Genomic DNA, 27,373 nt, shown 5'->3' with positions numbered 1-27,373 from the left:
GACACTATATTACATACACAGGATCGAAATGCCAGTCCATTACAAAAAATGTTATGATGGTAAATGTGTGAGAATTTGAAGAAATTTTGAGGTTTTTAGTGGATGTATGTTTTACAACTTGAATCATATTCGTGTAAATGTAAATCTACAGCAAAAGACCAAACTGAAGTCTTCAGTGAACCGCTAACAACTTCTACAGAAAATTCATAAAATTTACAAGAACCCGAGAAGCATAGTTATACTCACAAATTTACAGTTTCATAAAATTTACAATACCCAGAGAAATAAAGTTATACTTACAAATTTACAGTATCTTAAAAATATGGCATAATACATTGATCTCTAGAGAAGGGATTTAGTGTTGGATATGAAACCCAACAGCCATTGTGTTTTCCCTCCAATATTTTTTAATTCTTTAATTCTATTTCGTTTTCATTTTATTTCTTCTTAATTGATTAACATTTAGTTAATTTATATCCCTATCGTTGAAGTAGAAACAGGAAGGGTGACTGTCACAAGCTTCATAGGATTGAAAAGCAGAAAACCCCTTGTAGCGGTTTTCAAAAGAAGCAATACATGCATCAAGCATCTTCTTACACATACTTTGTTCATGGTAGAATGGTTGTGATGCAAACTCCTGTAGTGGCATCCACTGAACAGAGAAAAACACCAGTAATAATCATACTCAAGACATTTAAAAACTTTAATACATCAATAAAGAATCTTCTTAGAGGAATTGAACATATTCAAAAACTTGCCTGTGCTGCTAGAATTTCTGAATCATCCTTCACAATATCCAAATTCAGTGGTTTAAGACCACAGAGAAAAAACAAATCAGACTTTTCAAAAAGCACATGATGTGCATGCCTGGAACGATAAAAATAGTTAGTGGAGGCAGGGAAAAAAATTTATACAGGTTTAAAATAAAAACAAAAAGAAAATTCTATGAAATTAGCATTACAGTATAGGACTCCTTAAATCTGTGTTGTGATTGTAGAGACAAGATCATAGGAAAAGAAAACAACTACAGTGGAATTTCCTTCAAGGCTCTCTCTCTATCTAGCTTGTGGTTGTGATCCATGTGACTTCCTTAATTTGCAATGTGCTTTTACTATAATGGCACATTCACAATTCATAAGCTGCTCAATGCAGAGGCAAGCCTTAATTTTAACTGATACTAATTGTGTTTTGCATTATATCTCTAACCAAAAAAGGCATCATTCCAAATCTAATCACTAGATACCTTTTAGGTGCACATACATACCAAAAAATGTAAAGAATATTGCAAAAAAACAAAATATAATTTTCCTTAAGCAAGCTAAAGGAAGTCATCCACCAAGTTCAAACTACCAAAAATTGTGCAAAAGTTGCTATCGTCTTCAGCTCAACAAAAGAATAAAATAAAAGACTACAGAAGCCTATGTTCTGGATATACCTGAATGCTATTACTTCCAAAAACTCCGAGTCAATCTGAAAACCAAAGCAGCAAATGGAACCAGCATACACCATTAAAGAACATTTGATGTTTGGAAAATAAGGCATAACAACACATAGTAAGTGAATATGTATGATTTATATTCAAAAGATTTCATAAGTCAGATCATGCACCAGAAAGCTAAATATAAGTTAACCTTACAAAATAGAACCAAAATTGAATTTTTCGATAGCAGTTGAACACTTCTTACCCCTGTTTCTTCCTTCACTTCTCTTATAGCTCCAGTAAATATATCTTCAGACTGGAAAGCATTAACCACAGCAAAACGGTCACCACATTAGCCATTGGTTGCTAGCAATAGCATCATCTATATACATTCAACTTGCAGTATAAAAAAGCATGAAATAAAATACAAGTTGGAAAGATGCGAGGGGAGACAACAGTTCTTAGGGACATCTGATAAAAATTCTGTACCTCTTGTAAATGCAACATGTTAGCTCAATCATTTATAATTCCATGCAGCCCGTAACTAAGCTATCAAAATAGCACTGCTTTGTATTCTAGTTATAGAATCTCTTTTGACTAATTGTAGACCACATGCTTTGCAGTCTAGTTATAAAAGCATGAAAGAAATACAAGTCTGAAAGATTAATTGAGACATGAGGCAATTTTACCCCAAGGTATGGTGATAACTTCAATAAGAATTGGCTGCAAAAAAGGAGTTGCTGGTCAAGCTCCATGAAGATTATGAGGAAATGCAAAAGAAAGAGGATTTAGGAGCAACAAGCATCAACACTAGATGCCCAGAAAATGGCTACGGAAAGTAAGATAAGGACCTCTGAAGGTTAAACCTTATCACTTCTCATACTGATCAATTATTGCAGTTATTTAGAAGCTTTCGATCACAAACAAAAGGGACTGGCCTTAAACATTAATGAAACTGAGATACACAGGTCAAGCACCTGAAAAGGAAGCCAAAGGAATCAACAAACCTGTTGATTTTGAAGCAAGATCCAAGCATGGAGGTCTTTGTTACACTGGTGAAACCGCAGAACTTAGGAAACGCTCTAAAGCAGCTGAAGTAGGTCAATCCACTAGGAATCTACCTAGGACGGCATAAGAAATGCACAAAGGATGGAATTGCACCAGGAAACCAATGATAAGAAATAAGAACCAGCTCCTCTAGGAAGACAATTGCATGTTCAAGAAAGCATTTGATAAAGCATAAGGGAATGCACATAATTTTACCACAAAGTCTGGGTTGTTTGCAGCTATTGTAGAAGAATAAGTCATTTATCCCACCATTATTGGAACCTACCTCATTTCACACTTTGAGAGGAAATTATGCACTATGTAGCCATGTGTGCTTAAAGGAGAGGTTATTTGAGAATAATCCTCAAAATCAAATTTCCAAGCATATGAAAATTGATGAGGTTGGATCACTACACAAAGACGAAGTGATGTTCCTACCCTACTAAGATACCATAATGTCCTATGATAAACTTAGAGCATCTGCACCTTGACGGGCAGATTGATTGCTTTCTGTTTGAGCATTAACAAGTGTAGTCTAGTTGATTTATTGTTTGTCAAGTTCATTTGTGACAGTAAATCCTTCAAGGCCATGTTCAAAATTTAATGGGCATCCTGTTTATTGTTTATTTTCTTTTTCTTTGAAGAGCTATTTTACTTTTGTATGTAACTTTTAGTTTTGATTTTGGAAAGCCACAATTCATTATTTTAGTAATTCTTGTGTTCTGTTTTGGGGCTTACCCCATGGTGTCACAGTGAAAAAGTGGCATTGTTAATGGTGCCATGAAGGTTCAAACCCCATGGAGGACAAAGTGAGACGGAAGAAGAGAAAGAGAAGGACGCAAAGGAAGAAGACAAGGAAGAGGAAGGATGTGTGTTAATGTCGGGGATGAGGTCTCCCATTTGCGGCCTCACCTGAAGCTAGGGCCAGGCTAAAATATCCTAGTGCTTCACCAATCAAAAAAAAAAATCTTGTGTTCTGTTTTTACTTTGAAAAGTATATTATTTATTTTTAATAGTTTCATTTGCAGGCATTAATGTATACATATTTAAAATTTTGATATCTTTATATTTAAAAAATAAATAATAACGTTTTTACTAAATAAGAATTAATTAGTTTATTATATATATTTTATGTTGACACATTAAAATAAAAATATATATGCTTTCTTTTTCAATTATTTTATAAGTATATTTTTTATTTCTATATTTAATTATGTCAACTATATTTTTAATTTTCTAGTTTTTAGTTTTTTTTTAATATAGGTCAGTTGTGTTTTCATTTTTAAGTATACAGTCACAACATGAGACTCTGTACCCTATTGTCATTGTAGAACATATCTCAATGTAATTAATTGCAGCAACATTCCCATAGGATAAGCATGCATAAGATCTAGAGTTACATGTATTGTATCCATAACTACAAACAAGAAATCTTTGAGCTAAGAACAAACAATACACTAAAGTATTCTCCAAAGGAAGGACCATTATATACAATTGACAAGTTATGAACGCAACAGGTAGATTTCTTAATCCAACTCCTAAGAAATGACAATAAATAACTTGAGATGACCACACATACACATAGGCCCAAAAATGCATGCCAAGGTAGCCAAGATCATATGAGGATTTCTATTTTTTTAATTGTGCAGGTATATATTTAGTAGCCCCAAAATGCACACCACACTAGCCAGGTTCATACGATGATTTGCACTTCACAATAAAAGTAAACCAAGTGACCAGAAGAAAGGACTCAACACTCTAGTTCTTACCCATCTTTGAGAGAGAGTTCCAAGCATTTCTTAGGCAGTTTACTAGAAAAGAGGCATGGTAACGATCAACAGCCATACTACTATAAGTTACATTGAATTCTCTTGTACTTAAGCTAGTAATTAGCCATTTTAATACTTGATCCAGCCATTCTTGAGACATTCTAAGTTGAAAGATGTTGTTCATTGAGTCATTCAGTTGAAGAGGTTAACTAGTTACTTCTATACATGGGCTAGGCATTGAGAAACTCTGCTAGCCGAAGTACACATTCTTGAATAATTCAACTTATACCTACCTATTTGAGCTAGACACTGGGAATCTTTGCCATCAACATGGTCATTGTGAAGTTGCTCTCTGGTAAAAGAACCCCTATCGTAGATGCACTATTTTAGACCTTATATCTATTATCTTGGATGAACTTTAAGACACTTTACTAGCCAAGTAGACCATCACTGAGTTACTTCATGGTGAGCAATAGCCTATGACCAAGACATGCAGTGATAGATCGTTCATAATTATAAATATATTAATAAAAAAGGTTGGATATGATGTAGTTAGTTGGAGTCCCAAATCAGTCCTTAAAATGTGACTGATCCTAGCCAATCCATAATTGAGTATGCTGCCCAGCTGACAATCGCTAACCAATACAAAATCATGGTCAGTTCAAATTACAAAAACATAACAGCAATGACTATAGATTATAGAATAATGATTAATTAGTCAACTACAATGCCTACTGAGCTATTTAGAAGAAGCATGGGCAGATGTAGGAGCCATATGATCTTCATATGGAATCAAATGACCTGAAATTGTAGTGAAGTGCTCCTAAAACGTATTTCAAGTTGCAAACTTACAATCATACTGTAAGCCACAATGGATGAATTTAGAAAAAATTGAATCCCTCTGAATGTCGGAGCTGAAGCTGATATACTTGCCCTTGTTGCCATGATGGAAGGGGTTTCATTGCTGTTGCTAACTACCGCCTTTTGTACTTGTTCATGTATATACATTGCTTAATAATGTAATACAAGATGTGTGTTTGAAACAAAAGAAAGATACAGTTACAAACAATGTCTTTTTCAAAAGCAAATTTTCTACCAAATGATATCTTTGTTTTCAAATGTAGCCTGACGTAAATCAGATTACCTGATTAATCAATCCTGTTGGCATCTTCCATGTCTGAGAGTCTTCCAAGTTGCCATGTTTCTCTCGCACAGCTAGCACCTAAACTTGAATATAATTTTAATTTTTTAAGTCAAACTGCACTTATTACATCAGTCTATATCCACAATGGAAATAGCATTAATGATTGAAAGATAAAAGAAATTTCAATAGATTCATATAAAGATAGATGCCATTTGACTGTTTTCCAGACATGAAATTAAGCATAAAACTAGGTGATTATAGTATGCAAACAAAATAGAATGCTTTCAGTATTACAAAGTAGAATATAGATACCAAAGTAAATAGCACTTCTATCACATGCATACCTCTCTGTTAGCATTAATGACAAAAGCGCCAACTCCAATTTGATGAGAGGCATTGGGTGGTAGCATACATTCTCCATCAGGGATCCAATATGTCAGCATTGTGTATGTTGGCTCCGCATGATGATAACTAAAACCTTCCTGTAATGCAAGAGTTAATAATCATTGCTTGAAAAACTTAGCCAGGAAAATATTACTGATTTGAATCAGCATGAGAATAAACTTTTTATAAAAAACCCCAAATGGCCAAGTACAAGCTATGCCTTCTTCCATCTAATGAGGGAGAATGAAATTAATTTGCTATTATCTTCCTGAGAAAAAAAGATAATCTAGTTATGTAACACCTTAAACATAAACAACTTGAGAGTTTATGTCATTAGTGACCCCTTAGATATTCAAGGTACCAAATGATAAATATCTATACATGTGAATATAAATTCAATGAGTTTAACACATTTGACAGAGCTACAATTCATCTCCTACTATTTTTTTGGTCCATATCTAGACCTGAAATCGTTTATGGCTCAAAAGCCAAAGAATAAGCATCTTGACAAGGGATAGATCAACATATTGAAAGTATGATCTGATGGCTTGCACCATGAAGAGAAAAAAAAATGAACATTCAAAGAATCTCTGAACAGAGTTTGTGATAGAACCTGCTGGACCATCATGATTTGCAAAGAAAATGTGGTTCAAATAGTATAGAACATTCGGTTAATGGAATTGATTTTAACCATAGTAGCATTAACCAGGAAAAATCCACAGCTAACTATGGGAAATTGTGGCCGGGGGCTAGGGTCAAGTCAGTTAATCTCCTATAGAGAGGCTTGCCATTTTTCTCTGCCATATCTTGACCTGATTTAAATCCACCATGAGAATGAAAAAATTCTGTTACTTTTAAAAAGCCATTGCTCAACTTGATGGCAGATAATGTTTTAGGACTATGGAAATTGTTAGAATGTTGAGGATCAAAAATGGTATTACTATTTATATTACTTTTCTATCTAGTTTTCTTATTGGAGAAACCAGCGCAAAAGTGTTTTCCAAAAATTTTATCAGTTAATCAAGCTTGCTTCTGTGCTTGCTCTCTTTTTTTTCAACACCTATATTGACAGCAGTATCTAGGCAGATTTAATTATGTGTTTAGTGGCGTGCCATCTCTATCAACTTGTCCATCCTGCTTGGTTGCTAGTTTTTCATTTCCTCCCATGCCTTGAGGTATGAGAGAGTATAAATAAATAAAAAATTCATGTACATCTGCAAGGGTAGAATGCCCGTGAACTAGAAGAGAGAAACATGGAAGCAGAAGAAATATCACCTTGATTGCAACAGGAACAAGATCCACATACTCAATTGGCAGCTTAAGCCAGACACCCCTTTTTCCCTGTAAGGTAAGTACAAGTTAAACTTTGCCTGTCTTTAGCAGATGTAAAATAATCAGAACGGCCAAATTATATGATCACTAAATATTGTTTACTTTTTAGTGCTTTCTTGCTTTCTAGCTAAGAGATAGTTTTGAAGAAATATTAGCTATTGTTTCGGCTTGTATAAGAAAAAGAATCTTTTTCTCCAAGAAACAAAAATATTAAATTCAACACTGAACAAATAAAAGTTAAGTTAGATATGCAAGCTATTTTACTCAGACAATAGATACATAAGGAAGTTAGATACCAAGTGTACGGCATGCAAAATGCAACTGAATTTCAGCCCGTATCATGCATACATGTAATGAGAACTAGAAAAGTGTTGTAACAAAGATGTATCTGTCATATGATTGTAATCTTTCATACTTGCATATTCACAACATGCGTCCTGGATAACAAGTGGTTTAAAATATGAAGCAGATTTAAGATGCATATTAGTACTTGGTTATTTTACTAATGCTTTCCATGTTTAGGTGGAAGTTTTAAGATTCATGACAATGGTTGTCTCCAAGTTGGGAGAGAAACTAAAAAAGTTATTTTGTTGTGGATTTGATTGGTTATCTGCCGGACAAAACACTAAATTAAAGAATTTTTATCTATAATGAACCAAAGCAGATGAAAATGAGACTAATAAATACAGATAATACTGCCCTGTATATGGGCTCATTAATGGGCTTTCCCGGGTGGATCTGAAAAAGATGTTGGGGAAAGGGGAAATAAGGGTAGGAGTTGAATGGTAGAAGCCAGAGGAAGGTTGGGTTAAGGTGAACTTCGACAAGGCGTCAAGGGGTAATCTGGGGCCTTCTGGAGTAGGATTTGTTGCTTGGGATTGGAAAGGTGATATCCTAGCTATTGGAGCTAGGAGATTGGTGGACGGCGCAAACAATGAAGCAAAGGTGCAGGCAGCATTGTGGGGGGTGAGGATGGCACAACATCTATCAATTCCTTGTTTCCATTTGGAGGGTGACTCACAAATAATCGTTAATGTTATTATGAAAGGCGAGATGGCTTCATAAAAAATCAACAAATACATCCAATTAATTAAAATGGAATTAGGAACATTCCATTCTTTTCAAATTTCTCATGTGTTAAGAGAAGGCAATGATCTAGTCAATGTACTTTCCAAATCGGCTACATCATTGCATGAGGTGTGTGGTGAAGGCGTTCAGGAAGATTATTGAGGTATGGAGTCGGCTGATGTGCGATTCGTATGTCGCCGAGGGAGAAAGACTTAATGATCATTTGATGCGGATTTGACAAGGGGTGATGTGGTGTATTTTAAATGCAAGGGTAGGCGGCCGATTTGTATTTCTGAGGTTGAGGTGTGCAGAGGAAGCAATTGAGATTGTGACAGGGAGGGTGACTAGAAGAGCAACAACTAGCAATCATGGAGGCAATTTTTTCGCTTCATTCCATTAAACAACAACTTGCCTTTTTTGGCAAAATTCTGAGAAAAGGTTCGAGGGTTTATTTTAATTTGATGACCCCATTTTCTTACAAATTCTTGACGTGTTGCTTGGTGAGGTATACTTGAGGTTGGAGTTTTGTTACAGAACAAACGCCGATATAATGTCCATGGTAGTTGCATGGGGGTTAGTTTTTGGCTCGAAAGAGGTGGTGTGGGTGGCAAGAGTGTGTGTCCCTGATCATTCTCTGTGTGGGACGACCACTATCATTGGCAAGAGCAGAAGTGGGTAAAGGACTGCGGCGGCAGTTTGGAGAAGGTATAATGCAATATGGAAACGAAGCGAAGTTCAAGCCCTTCATCCTTTGGAACGATGGAGCTGATCGTGATGCTCGAACGGAGGAGGCGCGTGTGGGCTGGGAGGCTTTGAAGGACTTTGTCCATGAGAAGGGAGTGGAGCTACAGTTCGCGCAAGAGGCAAAGCAGAAGGATACAGAGAAGAAAACAAAATTTGCTCCTGAAGATTTTTGGGTCAATTGATCAAGAAAAAAGAAGAAAAAATGATAACTCTATTTTAGTTTCTATTTCGCACTGTGGTGGATGGTCGTTGGGCATGTTTTTTGTTTAAATTTTGTATACTGTAACTGTGACAGTAAAGCCACATTTTGGGGGCGGTTGGATAGTAGTATGTAGGGAGGCAGGGTGTTGATTTTGTGTGCAGGTTTATGGTTAGTGGTAAGGCGTCTTTTTGTTCGGGTGGTATAGATGTTAGTAGTATTTCCTTGATCAAAGACCGATACAGGGGTTAATCTCTGATTTCGAATTTGTTATCTTTTATGTCTTAAACTACTTTTATATAAATAAAATATACTCATAATTACCGATCAAAAAAAAATACTGCAATGTATATGAAAACTCAATTGAAAATGAGCTATACATTAAACATTAAAACTAGACTTCTCCAAGAAGAGATGTGACGCTACACTACTACTCTTTGCTCTCTCTGATTACTACTCATAGAGAATGACCATGAACCTCTTACCATGCCATGCTTTGCCCTTCTCACCATTTAAATACAATTGTATGTGTAGCTTCTTGATAAAGAGTAGATGAAGTGATTCACACGTAAAATCAAAAGAGTCATTGTTGAAGAAGAGCTGATTCTTCTCGATAATCTGAAAATGTGTACAAGTGTCCACATCAAGAAGTGAAGAAGATCTGTCCTGAAGTGCAACTCATTAAAACAAAGCGTTTGATCTCCAGTTTGTTTCACAATTTTGGATACATTTATGTGGTCCTGTTGAGTATTTGGAAAATATGATAGCATATCTAAAGGGAAATGACTCATAAAAAATACTAAGTTTTTCAATGCGTGTTATGGTTTCAAAATTCAAGTAATGGTAAACAAACTAAAACCCTAGAACAATGATTGTCTTAAAGATAATTATGTTCTGAAATGCCACTTCGATCATAATTGCATAATTTTTTAGGCAAACATTGATTGTGCACCGAATTACTACTGTGGATTCAAGATATGGATCCAGAGAATCACTTGTTTTTGGACCTTGGGTATGGTACATTTGTACAAATTTGTAATTAAATATAAGAATTATAGACAAGATAATTAAAATTAACTATAATATCATTATAATATGTGTAACTGAACAAAAATTTAATAAAACACTATTAGTAATTGATGATTGAAAATAATAAATGAGTTGTGAAATATGATCTTAATATATTAAATAGCCATATGTCAGTTAAATGGTTGATGGTTATGTTGAAATTCGAGAACAATAAGATACAAATCATTATATTGCTCTTCATCAAGATCGTTGAAATCAACAACTAGTTCATTCAAATCAGATGTAAAAGAATAGCAGCAATTTAATTAGTTTTTTTTTATGTTTTTAGTATGTTCCGTATCTTTATTCAATTTTATTTTTCTTATAATTGTCCTATTAGGGCCAATGGTTATTTTTATAATATTCTTATAGAGAGTCAAGGACCTAGGATAATAGAACACCACCTGTTAGACCAGTTTTAGTATGCACAAAGAAGCCTTCATGCCATACCCAATAGCTAGGTTAATAATGATTCTTGGATGTAAGATTTGGCTACGAAGCTAGCCACCCAAGATCAACAATACCAAAAAGATAATCACAAATTACTCAAAAGATCGATATGACAATATAACAATATCCTTATCAAAATGATGCAATGTGAAAATATAGAAGATGAGAGCTTTGACTGGTCATATGAGAGCAAGGGGTAAGTATATATAGGATACACCACAAAGAGATATGAGTGTACAACCAAAGTGAGATAATAGGAGATGTAGTCACATGTGTAGAATGTTTCCACCAAACAAGAAAAGTACAAGTCACATGTACAACCTACCCAAATAGTTACCTATCTAAGTAAGTTTATCCCATCCTAGGCACATAAAATGCAATAAAGTAATTAACTTAATGCAAGCAAAATAAAATGTACAAACACACCCCATATATGTAGTTAGGTAGTTAGCAAAAACAGGTCCCAACAAATGTGTGGCTATGTTAGATACCCATGTCCAAAATGATGTCTCTTAAAGAACTAAGAATGATAAAACACTATATGAAGAAAACAATCACCCAAAAGAGAGCATAGTTGGCAAGAGACTAGTACTAGTACAAGAGAAGGGTGTGGATATTAACATGGCATTTTTTGAAAAAAGGAGACGAATACGTGAAGACGCCATTCTTTAAAAAATATATAGTATATATATTGAAACTTTGAATATAATTAAGTTTAACAAGAGGAAAATTGAAAAGATTAATTGTTTGATATTTTCATTTCTTTGACAATCAATACCATGACATTTATTTCGATTTTAAACACACAAAAAATAAAATGATATATTAAATATTGTGTTACATGTAGACATGTCCCCACCCCCCAAACCCCCTTCCCCATCCCTTGAGGTATTTTAGGGATGGTGGGACGTTAGGGGATGTCCCCTAGTCATTCTCCCTCAATTTAGAAATGCAAAAATGTCCTAGAACCAATGTGCCATAGGGTTTCCTGATGGGGAGACGTGGGGACAGGGGGATAGGTTTCGAGGATGAGGGAACCAATGGCCTAAATTTGGGTATGGTGGGGGGACAAGAACAAGGGCAGCACTAATATACATATAGTACAAAACTAGTTATAAAAAGATGTATAAGATTTACATTTCAAATGAAACGTTGGCAAATTAGTAAAATAGAAAAATTGCAAATACTAAATACTAAAATTTAAAATACTTGAATACTAAATAAAATTTGACAAATGAAAATGTCAAATTGGAGATGTCTAATATATCCAAAATATCATAAAGATGATTACAATGAGTAGCATGATATCAAAATAAGTACAAAATGTCAAAATGTAGTGCAGGGAAGCCTCTAATCATCCCCAAACTCCTCGTCACTGAAACTAGTGGACTCCTCATGGTCAAGCTCCACCAAACTAATACCAACCAACCCTGCATCTAAAATCATAGAATCCTCATCAATCTTTGTTGGCTCCTCTGGCAATACATCCATTGTACTGCTAGACTCTCTATGTACACAAGTGTCTTGTCGTCAATGAGACGTGAAGCACTATGTACAACCACAAGCTTCTCTACTATCCTAGAGTTAAGTCTATTCCTCTTAAGAGAGTGACGAAGCAATAGGTAGACTAATTCCTCTCAGCAATCAAATGGCTAGAGTGGTAGTCCATGGCAATTCCACCAAAAAATTGGATCTTCCTATGCCATTGTTTCCATATCCATCTTGGCCGCCTAAAATAACCCCCAAGAGTGGCAAATTTGGTCCACTCAGTGCAAATCATGTTGGCATCTATAGGATCATACATTTCACCTTACTTAGCCTTTGTTGCCCCTGTAGTAGAAGAATCTTGAATATATGCAACTAGCCTTTACAAAAAGACATAATACCTTGTCTTTGACGACCCCTTGACCTTAGTGACAAAGAAGCAAATGTAGGTGCACTTTCTTCACTACTACCCCATAACTTACTTGTCTCAGCCCTATAGCTGAGTTTTTGTGTCAATTTCTTATCTATATCTACACCTTTGCCTCAAATATGAAGGAGGTGGGCGTTAACTCTAGTAATGCTTCCCTAAAATTCAAACTTACAAAAGTGGCACTTCCACAACCTAGTGCACCCATATGCCCCAAACTTTATTTGCAACCTTGTTGCTATTGGCAATTGACACTCATCTGATGGCCTCTGATGGATGATTATTGGTTTAGGGTTGTCATTGATGGCAACTCTTCATGAGATTCCCATCCAGTAATCACGGATCTTGATTTCCAGAAGTGGATGTCAACCGGTAGCCAGTTAACCGGTATTTCAAGATGAACGGAGCAGTTTTGGTCCAAAAGCTTTCTAGTGATTGCGGAGCTATAAATCGTGTTTGGGATGATTGGACCGACATAAAGACATCACTTTATTGTTGTTTTGGTGATCCGCATTTATCTTTGGTGATCCGGTCAAGACGGCATATGACTACACGTTACATTTGCAGGCTGACATGATAAATGATCTATTTTGTGATTGCGGATATATATATGACCAATGTAGATAATCGTTTAGTGTATGGTATGATTGTATGCAAGCGAGTGGTGATCGAGAATCCATTTTGGCGCAGTTTTGCATGCGCATTCTTGATCTGATAGCTGACTAAGACAATGAACAAGGCAAAACAGCAGAGGTGATTCAGTCAATGTATTTGGCACTTAACCGGAACTCATCCAAGCATTGCAGATGCTATTTTGGAGTTCATTTGTTGTAATTCATCATTGTAATTAATCAGTAAGGCAGTGAGCCTTCCGGGGTTGTAGCCCTTATTGTATTTGAGCAGTGAGCTCTAGGCAGTGTGCCCGAATGCCTGTGCATTCCACATATTATAATATTGTTTTGCTACTGACCATAGTGGAATAATATTGTGCGTTCAAATCCCACCGTGGTTTTTCCCATTTGAGTTTCCACATAAAAATCCGGTGTTATGATTTTGTGGTTGATTGTTTTATGTTCCTGCATTTCAGTTTCATGTGTATGCTTCCGGTGGTTTAAAGTTAAGCCTGAAAATTTGGTAACCGGTAGATCATTGATTCACCTGCCCCTCTCAATGATCCCTGATTCCAACAATTGGTATCAGAGCCTTGTTCCTCTGAGGAAGCTTAACTGCTTGAGGAAGGTCCGAGAGATTGAATCAATGGATTACGGGTTTTAGAGATAGCTTAGTGTGGCACTTGAGGATCTTGATGCAGCAAGAAATGAGATCAGTTCCTTGAAAAGAAACTTGAATGTTGTTGATGATTTCATTAACGACTTGAAGGATCAAGTGAACACTTCAAGAGACAAGAGGAAAGAATTGATGCACAAGCTAAAGGAGAAAGAAGATCAAATCATGGAAAATCAAGGTAACGCTGATGAAGTTGACAAGCTTGAGAGAGAGAATGTTGCATTGAAGAATGAGATGCAATCCATTGTGATGAGGTTGACTAAAGAGATTGAGAACCGGAAGAAAAATGAAGAGAATCTGGCACAATCATTGAAGGTAAGAGTTGATGATTGCTTCAGGCTTACCTATGAGAATGATTAGTTGAAGCTTGAGTTGACACAGTCAAGGAACAATGGTCAAGAACTTGAAAGACAGATTGTTGCCTTAAGAGATGAACTTGCTACTGTTAATGATTACAAAGACAAATTCAAAGCTAGCTCAGCAAGATTTGATGAGATGCTGGAAAGTCAAAGACATGGAAAGGACATGTGAGGACTTGGATTTGAGAAAGGTAAATCCTCCAAATCTGGACAAAGCAATGCAAAACCTAATCGGAAGAAGAGCAAGAATCCTCTGATAAGACAACCTAATGCCCATAAATTCAATGGTAGATGCTTTACTTGCAATTAATTCAGTCATATGGCGAATCAATGCAAAAGTAGGATGAATAATGGAATGGAACAACATAAATAATGTTCCTACCTTTATCGGTCGATGTTTCATATGCAATAAATTTGGTCACAAGTCAAATATGTGTAAAGCAGTAATGAATAACTTTTAAAACAAGAGGTGCTATGCTTGTAGGATGTTTGGACATATCTCTAACTAGTGCAGGATGAGACCAAATCAGATGAACTTCAGACCTATGCAGAATGTTGTTTGTCATGCATGCAATAAAACCGGTCACATTGTATAGTACTGCAGAAGCAAGAATAGTGCTCCAGTAGACAAGAACAAATTAGATGAGAAGGGCAAGGCAAAGGTAGAAGAGATCAAAGACAAACATGAAAATATGTGGATCAGAAAAGATGAATCTAACGCAAACAATGGATGTGCACCCAAATCCGATGCAGGATCTTCATCCGGTAACTAGGGCTTTTTGCCCTAGGGGGAACTTTTCATGCAGATTCTAAGAACCCCCTCTTCGGTGATCTGCAATCGATTCCGGAAGGTTGCAAAAGGCTTAAATCGTATATGCAGATGTTATCCAGAAGTTTCAGAGAAGATTTGATGCTTCAGTAAGCAACTTTGAATATCAAGGTAACCAGTTGCAGCATTTATTGCCATGAAGAATTAGGTTTAGGTTAAAAGGGCATTTCAAAGCTTCATTCATCACAATGTGATAAAGAGAGTAGTGCAAAGAAGAAGAGCAAAGCAATTTGGCGATCTCAACAACGAGTTCAGCGATCCTAAAGATAATTCCAGCGCTCGGTTGCGGATTAAGGTATTTATTTGTTTCAAACTATCAGTTTTCGCAAACCCTAAGTTCGAAATGGCTTCAGCTTCTTGAATTGCTACCCCATTGGTTGTCAAGATTAAGGATAGAGCTAGACCTGTTTTCAAGAAACACCCTTTCGAGTATGTTGAAGATGATCCGAAAGGAGCATTTTCTTCGGTACCCTACAGAGTCCTTCACAATGAGGATATTAAAGCATACATCCATTGTGATCTTGAGGAGCTTGGCAACGCTGATATGCTAATTCACCCCCCCCCCCCTCTCAGTGATCCCTGATTCCAACAGTTGCAAATTGTTTTAAACAAGACTTAGGATCAAAAGGACCCTTAGCATATTTTTTCAATATTTTGGAAGAGTAACTAACACTTGCACTCACAATGGAACTAGTGGCTTCATCCCTCTCTATTTCTATACTTTCATCAAGTCAATAATCAATTTCAGTTTCAACTTCTCCAACCTAGTGAGGCTCAACCTCATGCTCATAGTGACAATGCAACAAACAATATAAATTTATAAGATTATAATCTTAAAATTAAAATTCTATTCATATTGCAAGGGATTAAGACACAAGGATTTTAATTTTGATTTTCTTATTTCAAGTCACATGAAGTGCAGAAACAAAGGACACATAAATAGAAATCTTTGTTTTCAATCTTTGTCAAACAAGGATTTCAATTTTGTTTTTCTCACTTCATGTTGCATAAAGCATAAAAGTAGAAGATAGACAAAAGTTATAGTCCTAATTTGACAAAATGAAAAACTGGAACACTAAAAATTTAGAAAAGAGAATATTATAACTTGTTGAGACATAGACCAGCTAGGACTCGAACCTAGGGCCTTCCATACGTTGTTGGGTGCTCTACCACTGAGCTACTGGCCCCTCTTGGACCAATCCATCGTCGGTCCAGGTGTGGCTTATTTCCAACACCAACACCCCCCCTTAAGCCATACCTCTCGTGTGCTTGGGGCTCCTAGCCTGAACCTCACTCTGATACCATGTTGAGACATGGACCAACTAGGACTCAAACCTAGGACCTTCCATACGTTGTTGGAGTGCTCTACCACTGAGCTACTGGCCCCTCTTGGACCAGTCCATCGTCGGTCCGGGTGTGGCTTATTTCCAACACCAACATAGCTTGTTGTTATATAATTTAAAATTTTAAAATTTGGATGATTCATTAATAATATTCATTTGCAAAAACTAAACTAGTGAGTTTAAAATTAAAAATTAAAATTTATCTCAAGGCTTGGATAATGCTTTGAATCCTTTAATTCAATGGTGGATTGGCATCACTCTTCCTCTTGCTCTTCATCAATCCTAACGCTCTACTCTCACTCTTACAACTTCTTGTTGATGATTTGGAGTGAGTTTGAATGAGGCTTAAAGGCCTATGTGTAAAGCTTTTTAGAGTGTTTAGGATTTGGGTGAGGCCCATAGATCATTAGGGTTTGAACCTAGGGCACAGACTGGAATATTTTTTTAAGTGACTTTTTTATGCTTTGTGTCATGGGGATGTTTGGGCATCCCTGAGACGTTCAATGGACTCATAAGAGTCCCCTTAACATCTTTGAGACATACCAATGTTCCCTAGAGGTCCCCAAAAAAGGGAACATCCCATAAACGTGGACGGTGGTGGTGGGATGGCAAGGGAACATCCCGTCCAACTCCCCACATCCTAGAGATGTCCCTGTCCTAGAAATGTGAAGATAAAGTTAAGGACGCAACTATTTTGGCTCCAAAATGGCCAAATCGTACACCATGTTATTGACATGTTAGTCAATCGCAACTGTTGTTTGCAAAATCTACGGTTAAAAACGTGCAACCAACTTGCCTGTTATGCACACCGTACTGCCGTTTTGGAGCCAGAATAGCTGCATCCATTTTTTATAAGGGAAGGTGTGTCCCCGTGGTATGCTAGGTTTTAGTTTCTCAAGTTGGTTGGATTCAATAGGCAAATTTAGTGTTATAAATTATTCAAGCACAATTGACTACTTCGAGGACAAGAGATCTGTTTCTATATGATATCTAGAAGAAAAGCTTCCTGCTTTCGAATTTATGACAGAGATGTTTATCTTGCTTGTAGCAGATTATGAGGCTCAAATGTGAATGATTGACTTTTATGGAAAAAGCAAAAATGACATCAATAGTCAAAAATCCTAAAGATAAAGATCTTCAAAGCCATCTATCATAGAAAACAAATAGCACATTTTTTTTAATTAAATGACATACTTTTCTAGAAGTTGCACTGGATGATATCTGAGAAAGGTGGGAGACAAAAGTATTATGTTTCTGAAAATAGTATGTGCACTGGAAATAAGGTCTACAAATCTCCACTCATCTAAAAAAATAGTAACATATAATTATGGAGCCATGTTTGAGATAAAATGAATATGTTGCTTCTCAAAATCATTAAAGAACGCAAACAGGCCTGGACTGCAGTCTAAAGAGTTGATGTAGCATACCCTTAAGCCGTTATTCAATGTTCCCAGGGGACAGAGAAACTATGTTTTACAGATTAATGTTTCGAAGAACCCCCGTTCTACTATAGGGCAGGTGGGAGGCTCCTAATCCATCTTAGTGGCTTGTTTCTAGCAGGATGATCACTGTCCTCGTGCCTAGAGGAGTGGTCTGTCTGTTTCTTTTGCATTTTAAAAATAAATTACAGCTTTGTTTTGATAGGTCATGGATACTAAAGGGCTGTATTTTGTTGTAAACCTTCTAATATATACTTCATTCTTATAGTTTTTCATTAACATACAAGTCCCAGTATTGTTTCCAATAACGAAATTTTTAAGGATGTCTTGAAAAATTCCTTCGAGTTTCTTTCCAAGATTAGGAAAATGATGAAAAGCAAATTCATGTTAATGGTTTAATAGAAAATCCTTAATAACTCTTCATACAAGAAATATGGAACTTAAATTATGGAAAAAAACCAGACTTTCAATAATCTCGGAACCGTAGTGGTGGGAGGTATTTTAAAGATGTATAACATGATAAAATTAAAATAGCCAGATGCTTCATTCTTGTATCCATCCCTATTCATGATATGAGCAATTACCTTTTTCTTCCAACTTGAAAGCGATGCACGAAGGGATGAAATAAAAGCGTTGGCATTCAAGGGCAAGCTCTTTGGATCAATGATCACCCCCCCATATTCATCTTCATATGTTTCAAGTAAGTCGAATTCTTGACTTAAATGTATATCTATAGATGGTAGATTGAATATATTCACCAAACCTCCTTTTCCTGAAGGTAGTGCAGATATGAAAAAAGAATTCCTGCTTTTGTCTGTTATTGGAATGGTCCAAGACAAATGCTTAATTGGGCTGGAGGGAAAGCCTGAAACAAGAACACCAAATCAAAGATATAACAAAAAAATATCGACTCATCTACAGCAATTTGTAACAAGACAACTAAATAAAAGACCCTAATTTAATATTTCTTCTAGCGGTTTGATCAAAACCCATACAGAGGCATTCCCTTTTCTTTTTCCTGTTTACATTTTAGGAAGAGCACCTCCTGTTAGAAAATACACAAACGGCATTCTGTACAAATAAACTGAGAAATATGGTTTCCATCTCCAAAGTGTAATTGCATCTTCAAATAATGGCGGTAAACTCAAATCTTTTATACATTAAATACATATATACTTTTGGTAGGAAAGAGGTATTTTGGGCTTATTTTAGTTTTTGAGTTAAATTGAAGTAGTAAATGGGGTAGCAATCTATGTAGGTTTGATATTGGTGAAGCTTCATAATTATGTGCGAGTCTTAGTAGCGTTGGGATAAATGATTTATGTGAAAGGCATTTAAACAAGTGTCATGTATTTATTGTTTTAGTAAAGTAATAAATGTAATAAGATAAGTATATAAGATTTTAATTTTATGTAATTATATTTGATTGTTTGAATTAACTATTTGATTTATATAATTTAAAAATAGAAATAATCAATCGCATTTGAATTAATTGCAACTTAGAAATATATGTATTGTAATTTGATTTTAATTTTGATTTTAGAAAATGAGATTGAGATATATTATAATATTGTCTAATTCTATTTCATTTATAAGTGATATGATATTAAATTACAAACCTAACTTGATGAATAATTTTATTGATTAAGTTTAAGATTAAGTTAGGATTAGAGTCATATAGATTTAAACATTGGGATTCTTATAATATTCTATTTTACTTATTATAATTATATTATAATATTGTTGTATAAAAATTTTATATATTTATTATTGTGTTGTTATTTATTAATTAATTATTATAAATATTAGTACTATATTATTCATTTAGGTTTTTTTAATATTATATATGTTTATTTATTTATATAAAGTTTTAGAATTTGTTAAATATTTGTTTGGTGGATGTGAAAAATAAATTTGATAAGAAAATTTAAACATGTTAAATATTATTTTAACGTAACTAAAAATCATGCATCTTAACTTTATAAAAATTAAAAAACATACATCAAAACAAAAAATTCATAATTGTGATTGACGGAAAAACAATTGAATAATAATGAATTAACAAAAAACAATGGAAGATTGTATTAAAAAATTTAGGAAGATTGTATTACATGAAAGGAAAGATTTTGTAAAGAATATCAAAAATTTTATAGAATTGTAGTTGAACATATATCCAATTGGTAATAGACATTTATAGACCAACTTTGAATATCTAACTATCACAAAAAAAATAACTCAAGAGATAGGTTCAACTTTCAAATTCATTATATATTTATGGATGCAATTCAAAATTGGGTTCTAGCTTATAAATTTGTAAAGAGATATAGGTTCTATAGTAACATTGTATTTAAAAGATGTTAAGAGATATTACATAGCTATAAATTAATTTATAGGAGGGAGGATCTCATAGATACTTATTGTAATTCTCTATTTTCAAGTTCTTAAATAGTAAGTAAATTTTTTATGAAAATTTAGCATGTTTTTTAGAAGTTAAGAGCTTAAATTTTTTATTATGTTTTGGGCATCAACAATGTAGTCACATTAGCTACATCTTCATCAAGTTATTTGAAAACACCTCCCAAAAAAATAGATCAAAACACACGTTAAGACATGTATTATTGATATGGTTGGTTGTTTCTTTGATGTAATTTGTGAAATTGTATATTCTTTTGTCTACTTTTTAGGTACATACAACTACTAATGCTTAGCTTTACAATTAATGGATAAAAGTAAAAAAATAAATATAATTATTTATAAATAATTTATAAATATTGCATTTAGATTATTTCTTTTACATTATGTAGTATTTTAATTATTAATTTTAAAATATAATATCATATAAAAGACAGTTTAAATATATAAATGCTCTCTTTACATAAATATTATATTTAATTAATAAATATCAATTTGATAGGTAAATGGTCATCAAAATTTTAAAAAAATTATGAATGCACTAACACCATTACAATCTACCTCTCAATACCATTGTAGATGTCTCTTAGCATAACTATTTAAAAATGGTAACAAATTAAGTTAGACTCTTGATTTTTTCTACATTTTTTAATTGGTTAATTGGAGGTTGGGATGATAGTTTTCGTATCAATTCTAGGTGTTCATTGTCTACATGACAACATTGTGAGTTTTTCTCAATTAATTTTGGTAAACTTTTTATGACAAGGGAGTTCATGGAAACACCAACTTAATATAATTTCTCATTTAAAAAATTTCAATAGTAACTACTAAAAATAATTAAGATATTTATGAAATCCTCTACCATGAAAAGGCTCCAAAAAAAAATTCAATAACTCCCACTGAGAAATTTTAGGTAGTCCCTCTTCTATGAACCCGTACCCTAAATACTAATCCAATTGAACAAAAAGAACTACAATGGTTTTTGTGTTGGAACTATGACAAATAATCATGTTGGGGTTTGTTGCACTTTGTGTTCATTTGGTCTAACCCTAAGATGTGTAATAGAGAGGATTATTATATAGGTGCATTTATTCACTTCTCACTTCTCATTGGCAATTAAAGAGGAATTATAGGAAAATAAAGAGACATTGGTTCATTTTTTTATTAGAGAATAATTCTCAATATAGAGTGAGAACATGTTAACTTAAAACCTTCAAGTAGTGTTGAGAGTTCTTGCCTTGTTATTGAAACAAAAGGCAACATGCATAACCATAACTCTTATCATATTTCCCTAATCAATACAAATTAAAACATCCAAACCAACCTTATCAAAATACTCATGTCAACGCTTTCAAATTTTATTTTTTTAAATCTTTTGGTAAAAGAGATAATCATAACTCTTATCGTGTTTCCCTAATCAATACAAATTAAAAAATCCAAACCAACCTTATCAAAATACTCATGTCAACGCTTTCAAATTTTATTTTGTTAAATCTTTTGGTAAAAGAGACAATTTAGAAGTTCTCTATTTAAAATTTTGTGTATCATTTTAAAAATATTTATGATATCAACTCTCAAGATATGTTTTCATTTTATGATCGGCTTATTTCCGTGATTAACATGTATGTGTGCACATGTGCATGTGTATGTGTGTGTGTGTATGTGCACATATACAAACATACATATACAAGATATTTTTGAATTATAAAAAGAAAAAAATTACAAATATTTAATATAATACTGAATATTTAAAAAGTTAAGTAAAATAAAGGTAGAATGGAACTATAATTTGAAAGTTGATATCTTCTAAAAATTTTGACAAAGTGAAGAATTGAGTGATCACATTTTTACATAAATTTTAAAAGTAAAAGAGTTGATTGAATCTATTAGGATATTTAAAACAAGTATATGATTATGTTTTTTGTGTTTAATAAAATAAAATGAAATAATATTGAGTAAATAAATAAATTTTATATAAGATAAAATATTTTTTAAGTAAATAAAATTATAATTTAAAAAATTGTTAATATTAGTTTAGATTTTTTATTTTTTTTTTAATAATCATAATATCAATGTTTATTCTTTTTATGATTTGTATAAATTTTACTTCTTAATATAGAATTTTTTTTTTATTGGTAATGGGTCGAAGCTGATAAATTGTACATACCCTACCCGCTTTTGGGATTTGTACTTATGACCTCTCTTTCAAGAACACAAGTTCTCCACCACTAAAACAACTTAGACTCCACCTTAACATAAATATATATATATATATATATATATATTTATTTTATTTATTTAAACAAAATTAACCCTTCGCTGCATGACATTCCTTCAAAACACTGTCTTTTTAAAGCTGAACTGAAAATTCATAGATCGCACGACAATTCAAAAATAAAAGCAAACATTTCAAAACCTGGGATGAAATTACAGAAACCATAAACCATCTGAGAAAAGTGCATTAAAAAATTGAAGAGCTAAATTTTTTTAAATGCAGCTAAATCCAAACTTTTCATGCAAATTTCTACTGCTAACATAGCTTAAGCACACAAAAATAGTCGGCGCCCCCAAAATTTTAACAGAATAGACGTCAGAATCCAAACTCCAAATTTCTATACATTTTGTAGTCTAATTGTTTTGAGGAGTTATTATAGAGATAACCGACCTGCACATGACACTGATCTTCTCTTCCTGATGACATTTTTGTTGAGCTTTCCAAGACAATTTGCCCATCGTTTTTGATTTAACACATCCATCACACTTTGCAAATTGTTCCAAATTTCATCGTCCAATTGCAGTTGTTTTGGCATTTATAGAGAAGCGGCGGATTTTTTTTCCTTTTGTTTTCTTTAATACGCAAACATTTATCCACTTGATCGAATCGTCAGAGCGTTGCAGAACAATGCAACATATGATACATCAAACTCCAAAGCTTTTCTTGTTGCATCGATTTTATTTGTTTTATTTTGATTTAGTATTTAATCAAGTGCATTTTATGTGTATCTTGGACGAGAAGACTATTAAAAATAAGATTTTCATTTTATGTGTATCTTGGACGAGAAGAGTATAAAAAATTGATTTTCATTTTATGTGTATCTTGGACGAGAGATTATTAAAAAATATATTTTTATTTAGTATATTAAATCATTTGGTTTATGTGTTTGAAAAAGAGAAGATTCTATTGATTGTCGTGTGGCAAGCCAACTAAAACATACATTCATTTTCATGGAAGCGATGATCTTACATTTTTTTGGGGAGAGACCACATATTTAGAAGTGGAGGTCTATTTTTTATTAGAAGAGAATAAAGTATACATTCTTTTTTTGGGTAATGGAAAATAAATGTCATGTAGTGGTTAGTTGTCATGGGTAATGGAAAATGAATGTCATGTAGTGGCTAGTTGTCATCTATCGATATCGGCTATGATTTGGGTAAGATAGAATTTAGAAAAGTATTAAGTGTAGATGAGGTAAAGAAAGAGGATTGATTTTGGAGTGAAATGGAATTGGCATATAGAATTGGATTGGAATCAAATATTCCAATATGTCATTATAAAAGCACAATTGTAAGCATAATAGGTAGGTGATTTTAATAAGAGTAGGCCCTAGTTTTGGTAAGATGGAATTTAGAAAAGTATTAAGTGATGAGGTAAAAAAAAAGGATTGACTTTTGAGTGAAATGGAATTGATATATAGAATTGGACTGGAATCAAATATTCCAACATGTCATTATAGAAGAACAATTGCAAGCATAATAGATATGTGATTTTAAAAGGAGTAGGTCCTTGTCATTTTACTGACATTGCATCCGTATCTTTTCTAGATCAATATTGAATATATTGTTTTATGTTAGGAATAGTAGATCAATGCATAAATAGTAGCTATGTATGTAACACTACTATTGTTAAGAGAAAAAAATAAAATTCATGGAAGAAAAACAAATATGAAGAAAGTAGACAAGAGTGGGGACAAAAAATAAATAAAAGAGAATAAAATAGTAGTTCTATGGAATATAGTACAAGCTTTGTGGAATGAAAATGCACTTCACTTGTTTGGAAATGTATGTCACTCTAGTGAATAAATTTTAAGGATCTTTGTTGTACCAAAAAAGTCATGTGGGAGGCAATTGAGCTATGACATTCTTCTAGATGATTAGATTCAAAAGTGACACATGAACAAATATTAAAAATAATATACTAAAAATGTTTTAGAAAGCCATAGGCTCACATTGAAAGAATAAGTGAATTGTGTCCATGTTTCACCATTAAATAGATTGTGTGTTAAGTATAGATAAAGATTGTGAAATCAAAATTGCATTTATATTAGCAATTTTTTTGTCCAAGCTACTATTGATGTAATAATAAGAACTTTGTGAAAGATTTGTTAGAAATACAATTGTCTTCTCGAGGTATAACCAACACTTGAACCAAGGCTTTTTGCAAAATAAATTTTTATTTGTAAGCTTAAAGCAAAGTTAATTAGAAAAGTTAAGAGTTTTGCATGACATAATAGATCTCAAAATAAGATCATGCATTTCAAAAGTTGAACAACCTTTTTAAAATTACATTATAGTCAAATATATATACATATACATATACCAAAGATTAGCAATTTTGTATATTTTTAAAGGAATCAATTGATAAAACTTTGACATCTCATAGCAAGATGAAACTTTGATAAAACTTGTATATAATTACAAGCTAAGAAAAATTATGTTTTGTACTCATAGCAATATGATACACATTACTTTAGTGGTATGGATCAATGATGAGGATTCATCAAATTAGAGTCAAGGTATAATTAGATGAAGTGGTTGTATTAGTATGGATTATTGATGAGGATTCATAAAAAATGTATTAGATCAGTTGTGCAAATGTTGTGGTGGTCTAAATGAACTGTCGCAGTAATAGAAAATATGTATTAAATGTCAAATCAAAATGACCACTTTTTGACCTTTGAAGACGTAATGAATCTTGCTGCGTTAGTCATAGATATTGAAAAAGTGGGACATAAATTTGCACGACTACCCCAGCAGTAAAGAGGAGATAAAAAAGTGGGTCTTAGAGAAACTTAGGAATGCCATGTGGGTACACCAGCTAGGCACGAAAAAAGTGTACTATATTAAAAAATTCAACCCTACTTGAGCGCATGAGGAAAAAAAATATTTGAGATCTACGATCAATGGTAAGGCCAAAATTCTAATTACCTAATTAAGGATTGAATCTCACCATTTGAGATGTGAAACTGATAGATGGAAGGTGCCTAAAGAAGAGTGGGAAGGAAGAACGTGTCAGTTTTGCAGCATGAGGACAGTAGAAACAAAATGACATATCATTATGGAGTGTACAACGTATGAAGACATTCGCAGCCAATTTGGTAATGAATTAAAAGTAGATAGTTTGAACGAGCTTTTTGAAGAATCAAGGCTTCACAAAACAGCGAACCTCTTAATCAAGATTCACAAGAGAAGATCCAGCATGAAAAAGAATCTGAAACTGGGATAATTTGAACTTGTGGATCTCTTAGACCGTTGGGTCCAGTGAACGTCATTAAAACTAATCCATTTATTCATTCAAAAGCCAAACAATAACTACAAGTCTGGAGGTACTTGAGAGGTACAAAACTCTATAACAGTTACGATACCCTTCCCCTATATTTAAATATAATAGAAATGAATATTCTTCGGTCCTTAACAAATTTCAACAGCATTCCAACTCTAAATTCGTCAATTAAAAAAGAAAGAAAAACAGTTTCAAAACGCTCTCCTTTTAAACTGAGATGGAGAAATTAACAAATAAACATTTCAAAACTTCGATGAAAATAGAGAAATTAACGTACCATCTGAGAAAATTTCATAAAAAAACTTGCAGAACTAAATTTTCAGAAGGAATCCAAACTTTTCGTTACAAATTTCTACTGTCAACACACAGAATATCTGGTCGCCCTCAAAAAATTTAACGGAATGCACTTCGAAATCCAAACTCTGAAATTCTATACAAATCCTGTACTCTAAATTTTGGAGAAAACAAGCAAAAAGGCAACAGATTCTTGTGACAATCATTTATACAGATGACTGACCTGTAGATGACACTGATCTCCCTCTCCTCGTAACATTTTTATTGAGCTCTCCGTGACAATTTGATGCCCCAATTGCCGATCGTTTTAGATTTAACAAATCCATAACACTCGTAAATTGTTCCAGAATTCATCGTCCAATTCTACTTGTTTTGGCATTTTATAGCGAGGCATATTAAATCTTCCTCCACGGAATCTTTTAATTTTTCAGTGGGCAAATAATTTTCCTACTCGATCGAATCGTCAGAACGATGCAATTTATGATATATCACAGTCCAAAGCTTCCCTGTTTGCATCGATTTTATTCGTTTTATGCTCCTCATGGGATCTCTTCTTTAACTTTACTATTCGATCGACTGCATTCTATGTGCATCTTCGACGAGAAGGGATTAAAAAACGGATTTTTAATTAGTATAACCGAGTTTTTCCTTTCTGTTAAAGATCTCCATTGTCGTCAAGTCAGAGGAGAAATTTGCTGTAATTATCCATTGTAATGGATTATTAAATATCTCCATTTTGGGTGCTTTGAGAATTTTTTTGGGAATTCCTATGGATGCTAATTCGTTCTTTTCAGGGAAGAACAACTGTTTAAAATGCGGGGCATCTCTTTATATGCGTGGAGGGAATAAAGTGGCATGTTTCTTTGGGAGAGACCACATGTTTTAGGAGTGGGGGTTTTCTTTATTCTGGAAAGGAATAAAGAAAGCACACATTCTTTTTTTGGTTATGGAGAACCAATGTCATGAAGTGGATAGTTTTCTATGGATTGGGCAGGAAAGAATCTAAAAAGCTAAGTATATATGAGGTATAGGAAGAGGATTGGAATTGTAGGAAAGTGGTATTGGCACATAGGATTGGATGGAAAGGAATAAAGCACACATTCTTTTTTTGGTTATGGAGAACAAATGTCATGAAGTGGATAGTTTTCTATGGATTGGGTAGGAAAGAATCTAAAAGGCTAAGTATATATGAGGTATAGGAAGAGGATTGGAATTGTAGGAAAGTGGTATTGGCACATAGGATTGGATGGAAAGGAATAAAGCACACATTCTTTTTTTGGTTATGGAGAACAAATGTCATGAAGTGGATAGTT

The 27,373-nt window shown here is 33.6% G+C and overlaps 1 protein-coding gene across 2 annotated transcripts; it reads right to left on the bottom strand.

Annotated features, from left to right (window-relative positions):
• Positions 1–256: 256 nt before the first annotated feature.
• LOC131064225 (nudix hydrolase 8) lies at positions 257–26,728 on the bottom strand. 2 transcript variants are annotated; one of them, XM_057998308.2, is made up of 9 exons: positions 26,284–26,728; positions 18,379–18,659; positions 7,040–7,105; positions 5,725–5,862; positions 5,381–5,458; positions 1,686–1,736; positions 1,436–1,470; positions 759–867; positions 257–652 (listed from the first exon to the last, which is right to left on the bottom strand). In XM_057998308.2, the coding sequence occupies exons 1-9, from the start codon at positions 26,384–26,386 to the stop codon at positions 467–469; spliced, it is 1,047 nt and encodes a 348-aa protein (XP_057854291.2). In that variant the 5' UTR covers positions 26,387–26,728; the 3' UTR covers positions 257–466. The 2 variants fall into 2 exon arrangements, with proteins under 2 accessions (XP_057854291.2, XP_057854292.2); XM_057998309.2 differs by lacking the exons at positions 18,379–18,659; positions 26,284–26,728 and adding an exon at positions 9,593–9,738.
• Between the last annotated feature and the right edge of the window lie 645 nt (positions 26,729–27,373).

The sequence above is a fragment of the Cryptomeria japonica genome, chromosome 6 (assembly GCF_030272615.1).
Source record: "Cryptomeria japonica chromosome 6, Sugi_1.0, whole genome shotgun sequence".
Classification (NCBI taxonomy): Eukaryota; Viridiplantae; Streptophyta; class Pinopsida; order Cupressales; family Cupressaceae; genus Cryptomeria; species Cryptomeria japonica.
This window is presented reverse-complemented; position numbering and strand designations above follow the sequence as displayed.

Coding starts and splice junctions, on each gene's coding strand:
- LOC131064225 (XM_057998308.2), bottom strand. CDS start 26,386: ATGGATTTGTTAAATCTAAAACGATCGGCAATTGGGGCATCAAATTGT. Junction 18,660..26,283: donor GAGATCAGTGTCATCTACAG/GTCAGTCATCTG, acceptor TTCTTGTTTCAG/GCTTTCCCTCCAGCCCAATT. Junction 7,106..18,378: donor TTTCAAGTTGGAAGAAAAAG/GTAATTGCTCAT, acceptor CTTACCTTACAG/GGAAAAAGGGGTGTCTGGCT.